Source organism: Varanus komodoensis, unplaced genomic scaffold (assembly GCF_004798865.1).
Source record: "Varanus komodoensis strain SLA01 unplaced genomic scaffold, ASM479886v1 scaffold1, whole genome shotgun sequence".
In the NCBI taxonomy this organism is placed as follows: domain Eukaryota; kingdom Metazoa; phylum Chordata; class Lepidosauria; order Squamata; family Varanidae; genus Varanus; species Varanus komodoensis.
Genome location: NW_025335268.1, coordinates 106,717,347 through 106,736,152, shown reverse-complemented (window position 1 = coordinate 106,736,152; position 18,806 = coordinate 106,717,347). Strand labels below are relative to the sequence as shown.

Genomic DNA, 18,806 nt, shown 5'->3' with positions numbered 1-18,806 from the left:
GAGTGCAGCTTTGCATTAAAACAAGGCCTACACTAAACAAGGCAAAAAGATGTGGGTTTTGGCCGTGCCGTGTATTTGCAGCCCTCAGTGGGTTCTGGACCCTCTGAATTTGAATCTCCTCTTTGGCTTAGGTCAGCCTTTCCAAACCTGCTGCTATCAAGATGTGTTGGACTTTAACGTCTGTCATTTTTATCCAGCATGATTATTCTGGCTGAATGGTGGGAATTGTAGTCTGATACACTGGGACAGCACCAGATTGAAAAAGACTGGCTTGGATGCATTTTATTCTGCTGTAAAATGTAGCTAGGCATCAGTTCTCCCAGTATAGTTAATGCCAGCTCTTTCTTCCTACCCAGCCTTTTATTATGCGTGTTTATCTTCAGAACTCTCTTCTTTTGTCTCTATCCTGCTTCCTAAAACCCTCCGGAGAACAAATAGATGGGTGGGTATATTTATAAACTGAATAATGGATGAATACCATGCTGCATTTCCTGTGCCGTGTTTCCAGCTAAAGTACATTATTTCTACATGGCATAGCATTGCAAGGCCTATGTTTAAAGCTAATGAGCCACAGATTAGTAGTTTAGAATGTCAATTAACATGGCTGCCTCCCCATCCCATTAACTTGTATTTATCTATTATTAATAATAGATAAATATATGGGTTCCTTGGGTAGCAGATATACTCACACTACTGCTGAGCAGTGTACAAACATAATTCATGCTAATGGCCCTGAACATTAATCTCATAAATACGACAACTCAGAAATCTAAGGGTTGTGTGTTCTTTTAGGTAGGTAATCAAAGTGTGTCTGCCCCATAGTTTTTCATTTAGTTATGAGTCAACCCATAGTCAACACCCTCAGGGTGACACACACAGCAAATACAATAAAACTGATGGTGAGATATATCATAATAATGCAAAAGTAGCCACAAACAATTTTTAAACAGAGATAAATATTCAAGCAGCTAAAACACAGGAAAGTCTAATTCCAAAATGTATCACTGAAAATAATGGGCTACATCCAGTGTTGCCATTGTCTCTTCTCATGCCATTGAGTCCGCAGGACTACCAGGAACTAGTGCTTCCTAGAAGAGCTCTGGAAATAAGCAGGGACACACAATTCCGAAATGGAGCAGCTGCTTTTGTGAGCACAGTTTTCTTGCCCCCGAGTATTTCAACAACTGCTTACTTCTTTTTGTGCTAGTGGTGGGTCTCCTGACATTAAGGAAGCATTGGATAGTGTTCATTACAAGCAATAGGTCTAAGAGCCTTTTTTAAAGCCTGGGAAAATGTAAAAGAAAAAAAATGTTCACCTAAGGCTGAAAATTCCACAAAATGTATGTGCTCCAGGAAGTCCATTCACAAATGAAGTGCCATCAAGAGAGTGGACCCCAAATTAAAAAATAAAGAAGATATTGACCCTTTCAAGTGAGCAACTAAAACAAAGGACAGCTTTAAAATAGAGATTAGGTAGCAATCCTGAACTAAATGCAAGATGTGGTGATCATCAGTGGTTTAGATGGGATTCAAGGAATTTATGGTTTGTCCAAAGACTAGCAATGGTAACTAGTATTTGATTACCAGCTGATGACAGCAAACTAGGATTGTGTGGCTGCCTTCCAGCTCTGCTTGTGGGTTTCCCAAAAGATTTTGCCTGGCCATTGTTTGATCAGATCAGGTACAGGTAGACCAAATTTCTGGGATCTACTGGGAGCAGACTCACCACTAGAACAAAGTATGAAATCGAGCCAAGTACAAGTAGAGCCAATTACAAAATGGTAACTCAAAAGGCAGAAACAGTTATCTACTCTTGCTAATGAGCCATGTGCTGATGCACTCCGTATGTAGGTACAAAACTACATCTGAGCTTGCACAGCCTAGAGAATGGTAGAGGGGATCACCTTTGTTAAATAATTCAGAGCCAGAAACTCTTGTTGATCCATGCAAAATATCTATTGAAGAACCAGTAGATCTGCAGATCTCTTAATTAGATAAACTCTTGGTCTGATCTTAATTTGTGAGGATATTGTCTTGGATTAATACATTAGCAGCAAATACACTTTTGTTTGTTTGTGAAACTGTTGCATGGTCTGTAAAAGAGAGCAAAGGGATTTGGATGCAATTTTCTTGTAGCATTTTGCTGAAATCTATGACTAGCATAGAGCAAATATTTTGAAGAGTGTGCTCTGTGTATTGCAAGTACCTAAGAACTGTGTGACAGACAAAAACACAAAACACATTCTTTGATTTTGCTACAATTTAAATATGGTTCTCTGGTGAGCAGGGAACTTGGCAGGCAACATAAACAATTATTAAATCACCAGGAACATGGAGATGAGTAAGTGTTAATCGCACCAACAGACACAGAATTTTAGATAATTGGAGCAACTATTTTATGAAACAGAATGACAGCGTAATGCAAATAAACTGCGCTTCAGCTCCCCTTGCAGCACTTATGAGTTAATATAAATGTAAGTATATAAATTTCAGACCATCATATACTTTAGATTGGTATCAATGGATGTTTTCAGAGAAGAACCTTTGCATAAGTATGCTGTAGGCCAATGTGGAAAGCATCAGGCTAATAATTGCTCCTAGATAGCCAGGGGACAGTTTTCTAGGCATGCATAATGACTGCTTTTGATAATTCCAGAGCATGTTCTTAAGGTGGTCAACAGAACAATTATATCAGCACTAAGGACAACAACAAAAGAAAAGCCTCAGTGCCTTTTTTTAGTTTTATATGGCTGAATTATGTTGTGTGGTACAGTATTGTAACTGCACTGCACCAGGAAAAAATTCAGTACTAGGCATATCATTTCATGTCCTGTGTATCTCAGCTTTCATTTAGAAAAGTCCCTAGTCCCTAAGGATGTGAACATGGGCTTGAAATATTGTGGTCAATGACTGGTACAAGGTCAGAAGCCAAGGATGGATGGCTGTTGAACAGCCAATGGCCCAGAATGGCGCACACAGTGCCCTGTGTAGCTATTTTTCATGGTTATTATATGTTACCTTTGGTATCAGAGAAGCAATTCTTTTCATTTTACCAGCCACTGGACAGCATGCACAGAAGGGTGCCATTTCTCTTACGTCTTGCTTAAGGACTTCCCAGTCATCTGATTTGACACTGAGGGAACAGAATGCTAGGCTAGACATGCCTTTAGATTGATGCAGCAAGGCTCTCCTTATGTCCTTAACATCCCTTAATTATGCTTAATTAATTAACTGTTGAAAGATTGTGAATACACACTTGTTTTGTGAATTTATAGCACACAGGTCATCAAGTGAACCACAAGTATTCCTTCCACTTGTCAGCATGTTTCATGCATGGAGTATGCATAGACTTCACTTTGTTTATGCAGGAGCTCCCTGCTGTAAGCATTCATGCTGTTGGTAAGATAAACCAACAGCCTTATTGATCTGTGAGCCAAAATAATGATAACTGATTAAAGAATAGAAAGCAGAGAGTAAAAGAAAAGGTCAGGTCTAACTGTGAAAGAATATAAACGGTAGAATCCCCAAGGATCTTACTGGGACTGGTGCTTTTTAAAAGGACTTTGCCTCTTATCCCATGATTGCTAAATTTGCTAAGAAGTTCTCAGTGAAGACACAAAACCTTCAAAAGTCTGTTGCACTTCTGAATAATGTCTGCTGGACCACTGCCACCCCCATGCTTGTTGATGCTCTCAAAGAAGTCAAAAGGGTTAGTAAGGCAGGATTTGTCTTATTATTAATTTATTAGATTAGATCCCTTCCCTTCCCTTCCCTTCCCTTTTCAAGAAAAAGCAGCTTACATAATTCGCTGCCTCCTGTTCTCAATCTTATTCCCACAACAATAACCCACGGAAGTGGGTTTGACTGAGAGCCTGTGACTGGCCCAAAATCACGCAGTTAGCTCCATGGCTGACTGAGCACTAGAACCTAGATTGCCTAAGTCCCGGTCCTACGACTACACCACCCTGGTACTTTGCTTATTGTGCCTAATACAAAGCTCTGTGCATACTTGTGTACACGGAGCTACAACTTCTGGAAACTTCCAGTATCATTTCCACATGTGTAATAAGTTTTTTACAAAAAAAAATGCAATATTTCTTAGGATCTTTATTGGCACCCTAAGAATAAAAAATGAGAGCATTTTTTTATTCCACAATATTCCACCTGTTGCAAAGGAAAATAGCACATTAGAGAAAGCTGCTGTAGTGCAAAAGCAGATTTCATTTGTGCGTCCACAGTTTGCTGGACATCTAACATCAGTTCTAGACTCTTCAGCACCAATCCAGGAAGAGTGCCAAGTATGGAAAATACATCTGAGGTTGTGGAACATCTAAGACTTATTGATCTCAGGGTAATTACAGTTTAAATGTATTACAGGAAATAATGAAAACTATTTGGACAGTAAGAAATATCTGGGAAAATGTCCTTAGGGAGGTAAATGGACATTTTATGATGTATGGGGTGTCAGTTTCAGAAAAGAGTACCAAATGTTTCGAGAAAAATGGAATTAACTCCTGAAGATTCCAGAACAAAGAAGACAATTACCATACAAATTTGATGATGATTTAGCATATATATTGGTCAGCATCATGAAAATATATCACAACAAAAGTGTATGTTTATAGAAACTTCAGAGAAGACAACTTTGTAATTGCTGCTTATAGGTTTGCCATTTTCTGTGAAGAGGTACAGATCCTAAAGACCAGAACCAGCCCTTCAAGAGATATAACATGGTCCATACATCTTGAAGCCATGGAAAAAAACCACTATTTTAAACCATGGTTTTTGAGGGGGAAAGAAAAATCATTAAAATTGAAAATGTTTAAACTGAGAAACATCTAATAAATCAAACACATCTAATGAATGAATGAATGAATGATATAGCACCCAGAAGACACAGCAATAGCTGAAGGTGGAGGTCAGAATTCCAGTGTGTGGAGGGGAGAGGAAAGGCCAGGACATGGAGAATCCAGTATTCCAGCTCCAGGCCTCCTCTGGAAGAGTGTCAGAGGCCCATCCAGAGGATAATGAAACCAAAGGACTGGAGAGTCTTCTCCTCCACTCCTCTCATGCTGGTGGAAACTGGCCAGGAGAGCACTGGACAGGTGTGAGAGTGAAAGATGGGATAATGTGCAGTGTTTCTCTTACAGGAAAGCTTCAGCTCTACATCCACTGGCTGCTACAGTATCTAGTGGACACTGGACTAAAACAAGTCTAGCAATGCAGGACTCTACTGAATATAGAGAGTCTCTTCTCATCTTATACTCTGGTGACTCTACTTACATTTTGGGAAACTGAGCATGACTTGAAGCATCTGTAAACGTCTACCGCTAAAATAGAAATTAGATCAACAACTCTAATAAAAATTGGATTTAATAACTATGCTGGGCATTTCTATAAATATTACATATTGAGTATTTTCATAAAAATCTCCCTAGTATGTCATTTGTGGAAACCAATTGGTGGGAGTAACCCTTACTTTTCCTGAAACAGTTTATTCATAATTATGAAATTCTGAGTAGTTCAACTTCTCAGGAGAAAATTATGCTAGGTAAAAAACAGAATCCATTTTTCCTTTTTTTCTGTTTTTTTCTCTCCCAGTTTTCTCCCACGCCCAGAGTCCTTCACATCTCTAAGCCTTGCCTCACACCCTCCCTGCCGACCAATAACAACAGCCACAGAGGCATGGAGGAGCACTGTTCCAGGTGCAACCTTCATAGGTGGGAAGGAAAGGTGGGCTTCACAAGTGAGGAGGGAAGCAGGGCCATCCCTATTTCTGGCTGGTAGGAGAGCAATGTCTGATTAATTGCTTCCTTTCTGCTCCTCAGAAGCCAATGTCTGTTTCAATATCGTTGATATACTCTGTTCTGTCATATCTAGAAAAGGGCAGTGGAGAGTATTGGAAACAGACTTCAAAAACCTTTTCACAACCATTAAGTGAATTCTGAAATGGGACTGTACATATGTCCATAATATTATACTTCCTGTTGAATCAATTGAAATTATTCCAGAGAACATTTTACTGGTTGTAGAGCAGCTCATACCAAACCCTTTCTTATGGAGATAAGACATATTCTCACTCTTTCCTATAAGAATTAAGGCATAGCTGTTAATAATCCAGTAGTAAAGTTGAAAGGCTGGATAAAGTATTAGGTTAAAAAATTCTACAATTGAGCATTAGCTGAATTGGATTCCCCACAATGGCCTAAGTACATGGTTGAAGCATTTTCAAAAGCCACATGGACTAATTCTTTCTTCCTCATGGGAATGTTTGTTCTTGGGATCCAAAAAGCTTGTTCTATTTTACTTTAGCAAGGCTCTAAAACAGACAGCTTAACACCTGTTTTGGGTAACTTGGCTGAAAGGGTTATTAAAGAGAGAATCAGCAAACACGCAGAGGGATAAGACCTGCTGGAAAAGAATTGACATGGCTTCAGCAAAGGTAAGTCCTGCTTTGCTAACCTTTTGGAGTTCTTCAAGAATTTCAATAGACATGTGGGCAGGGGTAATCTGGTAGACAATGTTTACTTGGACTTCTAAAAGAGTTTTGACAAAATTTCTCACCAAAGACTCCTGAACAAACTTAGAAGTCATAGAGAAAGAAAGGAGGTTCTCTTATGGTTAGAGAACAGAAAGCAGAGTGGCAATAAATGCTAATCTCTCTCAATGGAGGGATGCAAACAATGCATTTTCACAGGGTTCTGTATTAGGACAATGCTTCTCAGACTAGTCATAAACAATCTGGAATTAGAAGTAAGTAGTGAATTGGCCAAGTTTGCTGATGATATGAAACTATTTAGGTGATTAAAAAAGGATATTGTGAAGTGTGGCAAAGTGATCTCTCAGAGTTGAGACAATGGCATCAAAATGGCAAATCTGGTTCAGGATAAGCAAATGTAAAGGTTGGGACAAAAAAAATCCAAACTTCAAGTATAAGCTGATTGGATCTGAGCTAGCAGTGACTGACCAAGCAAGGGATCTTGCGATTATGGTTGGCCTCCTGATGAAAAGTTGATCCAGTGCATGGCTGCTCTGAAAAAAGCAAACACCATGGTAGTCATAATTAAGAAAGGAACTGAAAATAAAACCACCAAGATCATACTCCTCTCATACAAACCTATGGTGTAACCACACTTAAAATATTGTGTACAGTTCTGATCAATGCACCTGATAAAAGATATTGAGTTGGAAAAAGTGCAGAGGACAACTAAAATGACCAAAGCGTGGAGCAACTCCTATACATGGATCAGATACAACATCTAGGATTATTTAATTTAGAAAACTATGAGTAAGGGGAGACTTGATAGAGGAATTCAAAATTATGCATGGTGTTGAGATAGTGGAGAGGGAGATATTTTTCTCCATCTCTTGTAACACTAAAACTTATGGTCATCCCATGAATGGTTGATTCAGGACAGATAAAAGGAAGTACCTTTTCACACAGTCAAAAGTTAAACTATGGAATGCACTGCCACAGAGAGTAGCAATAACCACCAATTTAGACAGCTTTAAAATTGGATTGGGCGAATTAATACAGAAGAAAGCTAGCAATGGCTACTAGTCTTGATGGCTCTGTGCTACTTCTCGTATCTGAGGCAATATGCCTATGTACACCAGCTGTTGGGGTACTTGGGCAGGATCATGGTGTTGTACTCATGGCCTGTTTGAGGAATCCTGTGGGCAACTGGTTGGCCACCATTTGAACAGAATGCTGGACTGGATGAAGCAAAAGCCATGATCCAGAATGGTTTTTCTTACATTCTCATTCAGCGAGTTCAATGGGAGTTCAATCTCTCAGTAAGGATGGATTGGATTGCTGGCTTAGGTGTTTCCAGATGGAGTGCTCTTAGCCCCAGCACTCAGACTGTGCAGCTGTTCCATCCTCTTCTCTTTAAATGATTTTCTGCATTAAGGAAAAGTTGGCAGATATGGTTTAAAAATACGGAATGGTTCAGTGTAGAAGATGGCATTGTCTGGACGCCTCACTGCCTAGGTAAACTTCTGTGAATGTGGCAGGATGATGGTACCATAAAAGCCTTGTTTGGAAGAACCCTGTTTTTAATTCTGCATTGTAAGGCCGTAAAATGAGCCATGCTGGAAGTGACCAAAGGGCCACCTACTCTAGCTTCACAAACTGGTCAACAATCTGCCTGTGGAAAACCCACAAGTAGGACATGAGTGCAATAGCACCCAGCTGATCCTGTTCTCCAACAACTGCTGTATGTAGACAAACTGCCTCTGATACTGGAGTCAGCATATAGCTCTATTCTTAACTAGTAGCCACTGACAGTCTTCTCCCCTCTTTTATAGTAATCCAAATTGGTGGTCATTGATACAGCTTGTGGTAGTGAATTCCACTGTGTGGTGTGCAAAGTACTTCCTGTTATCTGTCCTGAATCTCCCACAAATCAGCTTCATGGGATTATCCCAAGTTTTGCTATATTCAGGTGTCTCCCTTTCCTCTTTGTCCACGTCATGCATAATTCTGAACTCTTCTTTTATGTATCCCCTTACCTGACTCTTTTTCTAAAATAGTCCTACACATTATAACCTTTCCACAGAGAGGAATCAATCTTGTCCTTGTCATTTTAGTTACCCCTTTCTGCACCTTTTCCAATTCTACAATGTCCTTTTTAGATGGGGTGACCAAAACTGTCACCCCCATCTGCACTGGTCACACTGTAGATTTGTATGAGGACAGAATGATACTGCCAGTTTTATTCTCACTTCCTTTCCTAACACAGAATCTGCCCATTTCACAGCAATTGCACACTGTCTTGACATTTTCCTCATATCCACTAGGTTTTGATTTGGCTTTTTGTCGTATTCTTAGGGGCCTATGGCACACCCAATAAGCTTGAATGCCTCCTTTATGTTTTCCTTTTGCATCTGTTTAATGAATGGAAACAAAAAGCTTTCTTGAATTAACCATTAGAAAAGCCAATCCTTGTGTTGATTGCATAGGCCATCATCACAGCAACTTTCCCGGAATCATCTATTAACTGCTTAAAACGGGTATGTTCAGTGAAGTGTGACTTGCACGCCACAATATTTTGCCTAAAATCTGTGTCATCTCTTTTCTCTTGGCTAATTGGCCAACTGCCTCATCCAAAGCAAAAGGGAGCAGTTTTCAGTATGGACAGTCAACGATGCGGGTGGGAGGGTGCAAAATAAAAGTGCCCGCTGCAGTCATTCTGCTGGGACAGCGGGCCTGCCAAGGGGTGGTGGCGGGGGAGGCTCGGCTCCAGAGCTTGTGCTGTTATTGCCATGTTTATTTTGCACTGTATGTCGATAACGAACAAGCCGCCTCAATGTACAGCTAGAAACGGTATGTTATGGTGGACAGAGTCAGCCTGTCCTTGTTGCAGACTTCGACGAAACAACCTTCCTGCCGAACTTAACGCTCGCGAACGCCCTTCGTCAGGCCACAAGCATCACACGCTCGGCCAGGCTTGAACTGTGCGCACCAGCAACGAAATGGGGAGGGGGAGGGGGAGAGGGAGAGAGACGCACGCGCATATTCCACATTTTTCTCCTTTTTTTCCTCCCTCCCTCCGCAGTATTATGAGGTCAGCGCGCGGGACGGCGTGCCCTGTGACGTAACCCTCCGGCCCTCCCAAGTTCCTCCAATCCAGACATAAGGGGGGAGGGGGGAGCAAAGGGAAAGAAGTAGCAGTTGGTCTCTGTTGTTTGGGAAGGGGGGCGACGGAAGGGAAAGGAGGAAGGAAGGGAAAAGAGAAAAGACCCGGATGCCGCCGCCGCTCCCGTTGCTGCTGCCGCCGCCGCTCCTGCTACTATGTGAGGCGGAGCGGGCCACCGAAGGAAGGAGTTGTGCTTGCCACGGCAGCAGCTTGCGGGGGCAGGCTTGAGGGGGTGACCGAGAGACCTTGTGCTGACGGAGAGCGGTGGCCGTTTTCCTCAGGTCGCTGCCCGCAAGATGGAGGTGGCAGGGCTGGCCCTGGCGCTGGCGGCGGCGGCGGCGCCGTCGGGTGCGGCGTGAGGCGGCGGCAGCGGCGGACGACGACGCAGGGCTAGCAGGAGTCGCGGTGCGTTTGTCTGAGGCGGCGAGGGGCGCTGAGGCGAGGCGATGCTGTCGGTGTATGGAATACTGCTGTCGGCTCTGCTCGGCTCCTTCCTCACGCTGCTGTTCCAGGTCCTGCTTTTCTACCGGAGGAAGACCGAAGCCCCCGAGGGGCCGTCCCAGACGCCGAGCAACAGCGCCTTCGCCACCAGGGTAGTTCCCGACTCCTGCCTGAAGGAGTACTTCGCTGGCTCCGTTGGCGCTGGGCAGGAGGCGACTCTTAGCCAGTCCCCCTCTAAAAGCGAGCAGACCTCCAAGAGCTCGCTGCCCTCACCGCAGGATTCTCTCTCTTGCTTTGTGGAAAGTACTGAGGAGACCCTCTACTGGCTCAATGCTGTTTGCCTTTTTCTCTTCAGGGAGCTCAAGGACACTTCGCTTCTCAGACAGTGGGTCACGAAAAAGATTAAGGTGGAATTTGAGGAATTGCTTCAGACCAAGATGACTGGGAAGGTGCTGGAGGGACTTAGCCTGCGGGATGTCTCCTTGGGTAACGTCATTCCGTTTTTTAAAAACATCAAGATCCTGAGGCCAGTGACCTGCAGTGAGGAAGGCTGCCCTGAGGAGCTGGACTTTGAGGTTGATGTTGAATACAACGGGGGCTTCCATTTGGCCATTGATGCTGACCTTGTCTTTGGCAAATCAGCATATCTCTTTGCCAAGATCTCTAGAGTGGTGGGTCGGCTGAGGCTGGTCTTCACCCGGTTACCCTTCACACACTGGTCCTTTACCTTTGTTGATGAACCTGTGATTGACCTTGAAGTCAAGTCACAGTTTGAAGGAAGACCCTTGCCACAACTTACTTCCATCATTGTCAGTCAATTCAAGAAAGTTATTAGGCGCAAGCATACTTTACCTCATTATAAAATCAGGTAAGGTGAAAAGAAGATACACATAAGGCACATGCTGGTGGGAAGAGGGGAACATAAACTTCTGTTGACTTAGTCATGGTAAGGACAATTGGAGCATACACAAAAATGCCTTCAGAAAGTGCTGATACGGAGAAAGGTGAGTGGGATTTGCATCCACATACAAAGATCCACAATTATTCTTGCTTTGGCTTATTAGCCAGACATCAAGTTGTATTGTTGACCCATTTAATTGCTCATACTGGACTTGTGAAAGCTGGAGCAGTGCATCACTGCTGCTTTTGGCAGTTGTCTGGGCTTTTGATCTTATGGGAAACAATGTGAACATAGCCAAATAGTACCTTCATTTTCCCAGAAAAATGCTAGGTATCATTCATAGCTAGATATACAAGTGAGACAATAAGCCCAAGAAGTGTGGGAGTACCAGAAGAGGAATTACTATTGGCAGGATTGCAGATAATTCTAGTGAGAGAAAATAAAAACACCAATGTGTCTGCATGGGAAGCTTAGTGATGTGATGAAAGCAGACATACAAGAAATGGAAGGACAGGTCACAAAGAACAAGTACAGATAAGTAGCTGAGACTTGTAGAGGTGGTTGTGAGGAAAGCTAAAGCTAAAAATAAGCTGAAGATGGCTTAAGATAACAAGATCAGCAAAAAGGACCTTTTCAGGTCTGTTTTAAGGAAGAGGGAAGAAAGTGTAGAGTTACTTTTTGGTAAGGATGATGTAATGTTGATGGGTAAAAAAGAAAAATCTGCCCAGCTTCTGTTTTGTTTCTGGCTGTTCCCAAAAGGGAAGAGCTCTTTCCAAAAGGGAAGAATTGTATGCAGTCTCACAAAGTAGTGCAACTGGTGAGGGGTCAGAATTACAGCTCAAGATCAATAAGAAATTGATCCGGAAATAACTAGCTACCTTAAATGAGTTCCAGTCTTCAGGGCCAGATGAATTACATCCTAAAGTACTAAAAGAATGTGCTGATGTCTCAACTTCAGTTTATCATCCTTGAGGAATCGTTGAGAACTGATAAGGTGCCATGGAACTGGAGACAGGCAAAAGGCCCATCTTCAAAAAGCAGGGTAGGAGAGAATTGGGGAAACTAAAGAGCAGTCAATATAATTTTTATATTAGAGAATTTACGAGAATGAATCCGAGAGGTCATTCTTTAAGTGCTTTGATAAACAATACAGAGAGTTGTAGAAACCAGCTTGGATTTGTCAAGAATAAAGGGTAGTCACTTAGAGCACAGGCTTGTTTTCTGCTGCCACAGAAAGCAGGAAGAAATCTAATGTTTTTAAGTTACAAAAGAGATTTCAGGTGAACTTTAGGATAAGAGCAGTTTCACCATGGAACCAATTACTAGGGGCAGGCTTTTTCTTTTCTTGTAGGTATTTGAACAGAGGCTGGACAGCTATCTGTTGAGGATACTAGCTCTTTACTGGGGGGCAGGGTGGAGAGAAAGGATTTACTTGTGGCCTACCAGTCCCTTACAATTTTGATTCTTTAGTTCTGCAAAAGTCCTGCAGAAAAGGAGCACCCCACCCCCCCAATTCCCAGATTACTGAAGAGGAAAGAATAAGTGTCTTTCTTTTGCAAGAAGTGCTGACAGCCGTCAGTGCTATGCTCCATCCCGTGAAAGTGAGAAAAATGACCCCTGTACACTTAGTGAACCGCAGAGCTCTGAGGAAAGGACACAACTGTCTGTTGCTATTCCATAGATCTTCCTCAATTTATGGACAACTCAGGGAAGCTAACTTTTGTGCTTAGTGTGTGGGGGAGAGTTGCTTGAGTGGAGAGGATTTATGGAACAATGGTTACAAATTACAAGGGGGCAAAAAAGTAGCAACATTAGGAACTTGTTAGAATGTTTAAGAGAGATGGTTATGATACCCTTTTGTTATGTGTGGTATTTTATAAAGTAAATAAGGAAAGAATTACTGCCTGTCTAAGGTCAGCTGCTCATATACCTGACTGTTTACTTCTAACATTTAAAACAATAATCCTATTTGTACATTTATACTATATTCAAATAATACTATCCTTGTATTCTGGTAGTACATAGTTCAGATCAGCTGTTCCTGGCAGTTGCAGTCTGCAGTCCTCTACCACTTACTTGAGAATAAATCCAGGTGAACTCAGTGGGACTTAAAGATCTGCAGATATATATAGGAATATGCTGTTAATCACTAACAAAGATTGTAAATTCTTCTTCACCCATAAGTTCTATTGAAGAGGGATTTCCCTGGTGTTCCCTACCATTCTGCCTCCCTGTACCATCCTGAATATTAGTAGTACAAAATCTAGCAGTATTAAGTTGTTACTTAATGTTATCTTATTGATATGTGCTCTTGGGTTTCAAAAACAACAATTTTCTTTTATTTAACAACTTAATTTGCCTTTTCTCCTGGGAGTTCATGGGAGGTAACATAATAATAATAAAGCAACACTTTAATTATTAAAAACAACTTTCAGTCTACAATATAAACATGGGCATAGCAATGCTGTAGCTGGTAGACTGCCATAGAATTGCTTGGATTGCCAGCTTCAGAAAAGTGCTGTAATGTCATAGCTTGGAAAAGGAGTGCCAGGCCTCCACATCCTGCAGCAGGTGTGGAAAGAACCGTGCCAGCTGCGTTTTCAAGGTTGCAAGACTGACCTGAGAAAATGACTTTGGGGGCCATTCCCAGGAACAAGGAGGGCAAGAGACTAATGCCAGCAAAGTACAATGGTGGTGCCTCAGCCTCCCCTCTCTTTCCAAGAAACCAAACCTAGATGGCCAAAATCAGTCTTCTAGCAGACTTGAAGGGGGGGGGGATGTGGAGGTGAACTGCAAAATGTTTCTTCTGTAGATGATGCCTGTATTTCTCTGAGTTTGGAGGATTATGCCACCCTAATTAGATTGCACCCTAAATCTTAAAACATCAGCGGAATATAACATAATTGAAATCTGATGCCTCCCTTTTAATCAGAGATTAAAAACATTAAATTTCCCTTCCTAAACAGGTGAGTTTTTACTAGCTTCTGGAAAGCTATTACTGAACACGTAAGGCTTTCCTTCTTTGTAAACGAAGGTGCAGCCACCAAAGAGCCAAGCCCAAATACTGTTTTCAGAACTTTATACTAATATAGTATATTGATTTATTATTAAGACAGTAAAAAAATTATTTAGACATAATCTTTGGTATTAGCTGTAAACTCTGAATGCATCAGTAGCTACTGTACAAGATACAGAGAAAAGCTGGCTAGTTTTTCTCATACTATGCTAAAAAGTGTCCTTAGAACCACAACATATCTTCTGTCTATCTAGTTCTAGGCCACTTTAATGGTAGAATCCTTACAGACTGTTTAGGGCTTTATAGATCAGTACCAAAAATTTTGAACAGGGCTCAGAAACAGGATGCTGGTGAATTTGCTTCAAAGCTAATGATAATATTTTGTTAAAAATATGCATACCAGAGAAAAATCTGCCTCCTGCATTTAGTACTAGCTGTAGTTTCTAGCCTCACATAGAGTATGTAACGGTAATCTGACCTTAAGGAGATTAAAGAATGGATCACTGTAGCCAGAACTACCTTCTTTAGGAAGGAACATAGCTGGCTCAGAGACTGAAGTTGGGCGAAGGCATTCCTGACCACTGCAGCCACTTGGCCATCCTGAAGCAAGATCCAAGAGAACCCCCAAGCTGTGAATCTGATCCTTCAGAAAAGAGTGGAGCTTTATCTAGAGCAGGTTAGCAGGTTGTACTCCTAGTCCTTGTGTGGCCTGTCTGCTGACCAACTGGACCTCTATCTTGCCTGGACTGAGTGTAAATTTATTCACTTAAATCCATGCTGTTATACTAGCTGTCTGGAACCAGTTTTAGCCCAGGGGCATGATTAACCCTATCCAAACATATTGAGGAACATATGCCAGCAGTGGCTGGAACCATGCCCAGTGCTAGCATGTAACCTTCTGACATGCATACCTAGACACCCCCCCCCCCCCACCACCTTCACGTACACACCAAGCCAGCTTCACTTGTCCTTTTGGAGCTAGTTTTAAAATGTCAGAAATAGTAGCTCTGAGCTGGCTTTGTTCATCCTTTACTTTTCTTGATGAAATGGACAAGAGGTAAGTGAAGCTGACTAAATGGTGCCTCAGGGAGTTGCTCTTCTGCTTCCTTTCCGTTGTCCGTAGGTATAGGACTTGGGAAGGAGCCTCAATGGGGACACATACCAGCCTGATGGGGAGGCCAGGCATGGGTGGAGAATGTATGGTTCATGCAACATAGCTGTGGTGTTTTAGAAGAAGGGAAGGATCTGGTTGCTAGCACATCTGCTACATATGCATGTGTGTATGCATGTGTGTGGCCTTGATTAAAAAGTGAGTGATTTTAGGTTCTCTGAGTAAAAACAAACTATGATGCCATTATTTTGCTATTCTCTATTTGTTTTAGTACATTTCTCTGTGAATACATGATTCACAATGAATTATTTCCACTGAAGCCCCATAAAAATTATAACCAGTCTCTTTCTGTAAAAAAAGAAAGTTAGACAAAATCTTTTGGGCTACTGCACAAGAATTCTGGTGAATCACATTCAAGTTTGGCTTTACAGGTTTAGACAATAGTGTATGGCACAAAGATCATTTCATTCTGAAATGCTGGTGATACTCTCTAGGAGTCCAATCCCTAATTTATTGAAGGTCCTCTAAAAGAGGATAACATGAGTTGTGAAAGTTTGCTGCTAGAAATAAAAATTCAGATCCCCGCAGTAGTGCTTTGTGTATGCTTGTATAAATCTCTGAAACTTGGCCATTGTTCAAATGTATGTGGAAATTACTTTTGCCTGTTGGACATAGTTCCAAGCTCCTCTGTGCCATAAATAGCAACAGGAACTTACCTCAATCATAATCCATTTGTTTCTGTTTTGTTCTGTTTAGATCTAAGGGAACAATGTTGAATAGTCCCTCTATCTGCCTGCTCCCTAGGAACAAAATAGTCAGAAGGCCCACTGTGCAACTGTTTGGTTCCTGGTGGACCACTCAGTGCTTATCATTCCTGGGATTCTTTCAGAGTGTCCTGGATGAGCTGCCCTTGATTTGAGCCACTTCTTAGAATTGTTTGTGAGCATCAGTTTCAAGTTTAATACTTATTAATTATATCTACGTGGACCATGGGCTTGTAAACAAACATATAAAAAATCCCTCAAACAGTAACAGTTCAAGACTCAAGTTCACTTGCTTCTGCCATAGAAGTAAATAATTATTTGATAGGAATTCCTGTTGTGAACTGCCAAGAAAGTCTCAGCTATTTGGTGTTATAAGACTTCAATATATAAATATCCTCCATCAGGCTTCCTTACCACACAACACAATGTATCTTACATTTCATGACTTTATGAAGGAAGAAGCTGTCCAAATATTTTAGAAGTGCAATTTGCAGAGCAGTTGATATAATAATAGAAAAAGCATGCTTTATGGCTCCCCCTGGCTAACAAACTTTAAGCTTGTTAATGTGTTTCAAGAAAAAAATGTAACAATGTATAAAATATTTTGAGGCTCATGGCTGAGAAAGGAATTAGCAGATTTAGTAGATATAGCTGTGAAGAAAATTATGAAGCATAAATTGCAATAGTTATGGCAATGTCTTCTAAACCTTTCAGCCATGCTGGCATGGTGGTTAGTGTGCTAGATTGGGGACAGATCAGAAAGATTCCCTTAAAGTTTAAAATTTTGATTGTGAAGAACTGAAAGCAACGAATCTTACAAGACATGTACTTGTTCTACTTCCATCCTCATAGTTGCATTACCTGTTTAGAAGAATGAACATTGAAGAAAATAGTAGTCATTTTTTTTCTTTATAATACTTCCTATTTTTCTGGTGACTTTAAAAAGTAGAGATCTTGGTTCCACACTTGAGGGCTGATTTTGAGTAGAGGTTGCTATAGAGTAAATGTTGATGTTTTTCTTGATTGTTTAAGGTGTAATGTGTAAGGTGGTTTCAGATTGTCTCTTTAAATGGAGGAAATTATCTCCTAAGTGATTCTTGCCTTTGCAGGTACTATGTGTGCATATAAAAACCTGCCAAATTGATCAGAATAACCTTTACTTCCTGTCAGAATGATTACTTACTTGATTAAATAATGCAGCCTTATTTTCTGTACCTTGAAAACCAGCATGTCACAAAGACATTGGATTTGATGGCCTCATAAGCCTCTTCCAAATCTAGTATTCTGTGATTCTATGATACTACAAAGGTATTACTTAAGGACAGAGGGAATAATAATAGGTAGTCTATTTAGATATTACTATAATGGAAGACAACTGGTGTAGCAGTTACTTGCATATTGAATACCCAGAAGGAAAGTAGTAGAATTAATGACATTACACAAGGAAAACTTGAAATGTGGGCCTTCTTTTAAGAAAGTATTAAAATGTCAGAAGACTTGGAAGTTCTGAAAAGGATGAATGTAGGGTATAAAAACTTAATATATTACTTGCAAATTTGTCTATTCCTCATGCATAAAGAAAATGTGATTTAGGGAATGAAAAGATAACAGTAGGAAGCTATGTGTTCTATGTTTACTATTAAACATACGTTTAATGTGGAAAGCTGAGGAAAATCAGATACACAATGACTTCCTTTTAAAAAGGTTGCTTTGGTGGAGATTAAAATAGCAGCTATCCTATGCATCTTAGAAAAAAAGTCCTACAAGCCCCAAGATTCCTCAGTTTACTGGCTGGGGCATGCTAGGAGTTGTAGAACTTTTTCTGTCTAAAAAGGCATAGCAACTTTCACCTAATCATAGAAGATTGCACACATACTGATTGTAGGTGGATTATGATAATGGAACAATAAATGTTCAGTTGTCAATCAATCAATGACTAACATAATCAAGAGAATTAAAATCCCAGGTGTTATATGTTACAAAAGGTTAGTATTAAGATCTAAAATCCAAAACCTGGACAGGTATGATACATGTTTAAAAAAAAAAACCCAACCAAATGGCCTGCGAATTTTCTGATCAGCAAGTGGATAAACTTTATACGTGGTTCCTGGTAGAGCAAGCAGTAACACAGGGAGTTCTCTATTGTTTCCACTTCTCCTGAACTACAGGGGCTAAACCTTTCTAACATAGATATCCTTCTGTAATGGGCTTCAGTAACAGTGGAAGGAAGCACTCTCCATCAAGAAAGTAAGCCCTTCTATGCCTCGGGGGCTCAAGTAATAAGAGATGGGCAGCTGGTGCTACAACATTCCTAACATTCTCTGCAGCTAGAAACTTTGAAGTTCTGCTAATGTCCTCTTGTCATTCAATGTCTAACAGCCTCTGCCTTGAGGTCACTTTGGCCTAGTCCAAACCCATTGCCAGGACAAGTTCGGGGGAGAGGCTCAAATTCCTCACCTTCAGACATATTACCTTAAGTGATCAGTTGTCTTTGTATGTAGTTCTGCCTTCAGTTCTCCAACAGCTAGTAAGTATTGACATAAAAAACTGAAATTGCCTTTCAGCATACTTTGTATGGGTTTTGTTTACTGTAATTTACTAAGGACTGCATCACATCTTAAGTGTTTTGACTGAGGAAACACTAATTAACACTTAAATAGATTACCAGGAAAAATGGAACAATGATCTTGCAAAAGTGGAAGGTTCTTTTAATTAGGGCATATGTTCTCAGGCAAGCATCTTTTGTATTAAAGACGACAGGCAAGATTTTACTTGTTAAAACCTGTTTTGTGAATGTACATGTTCAATAAATGTAATTCAACAGTGCAGTGTCAGGGGGCTACATGCTGCTTTTTCTTGTAGTAATGTGTAAGTAGTGCTAACTAAAGAGATACTCTAACAATGTTAATTTTGAGCTATTTTATTGTGCACC

The 18,806-nt window shown here is 40.9% G+C and overlaps 1 protein-coding gene across 1 annotated transcript in view; it reads left to right on the top strand.

Moving 5' to 3' along the window:
- The first annotated feature begins 9,700 nt into the window (after window positions 1–9,700).
- PDZD8 (PDZ domain containing 8) overlaps window positions 9,701–18,806 on the top strand; it is a 58,051-nt gene continuing 48,945 nt past the window's right edge. The window contains exon 1 of the mRNA XM_044439627.1: window positions 9,701–10,950. Within this exon, the coding sequence (XP_044295562.1) occupies window positions 10,088–10,950 (863 nt within the window). The 5' untranslated portion in view covers window positions 9,701–10,087. The remainder of the gene's footprint in view (window positions 10,951–18,806) is intronic.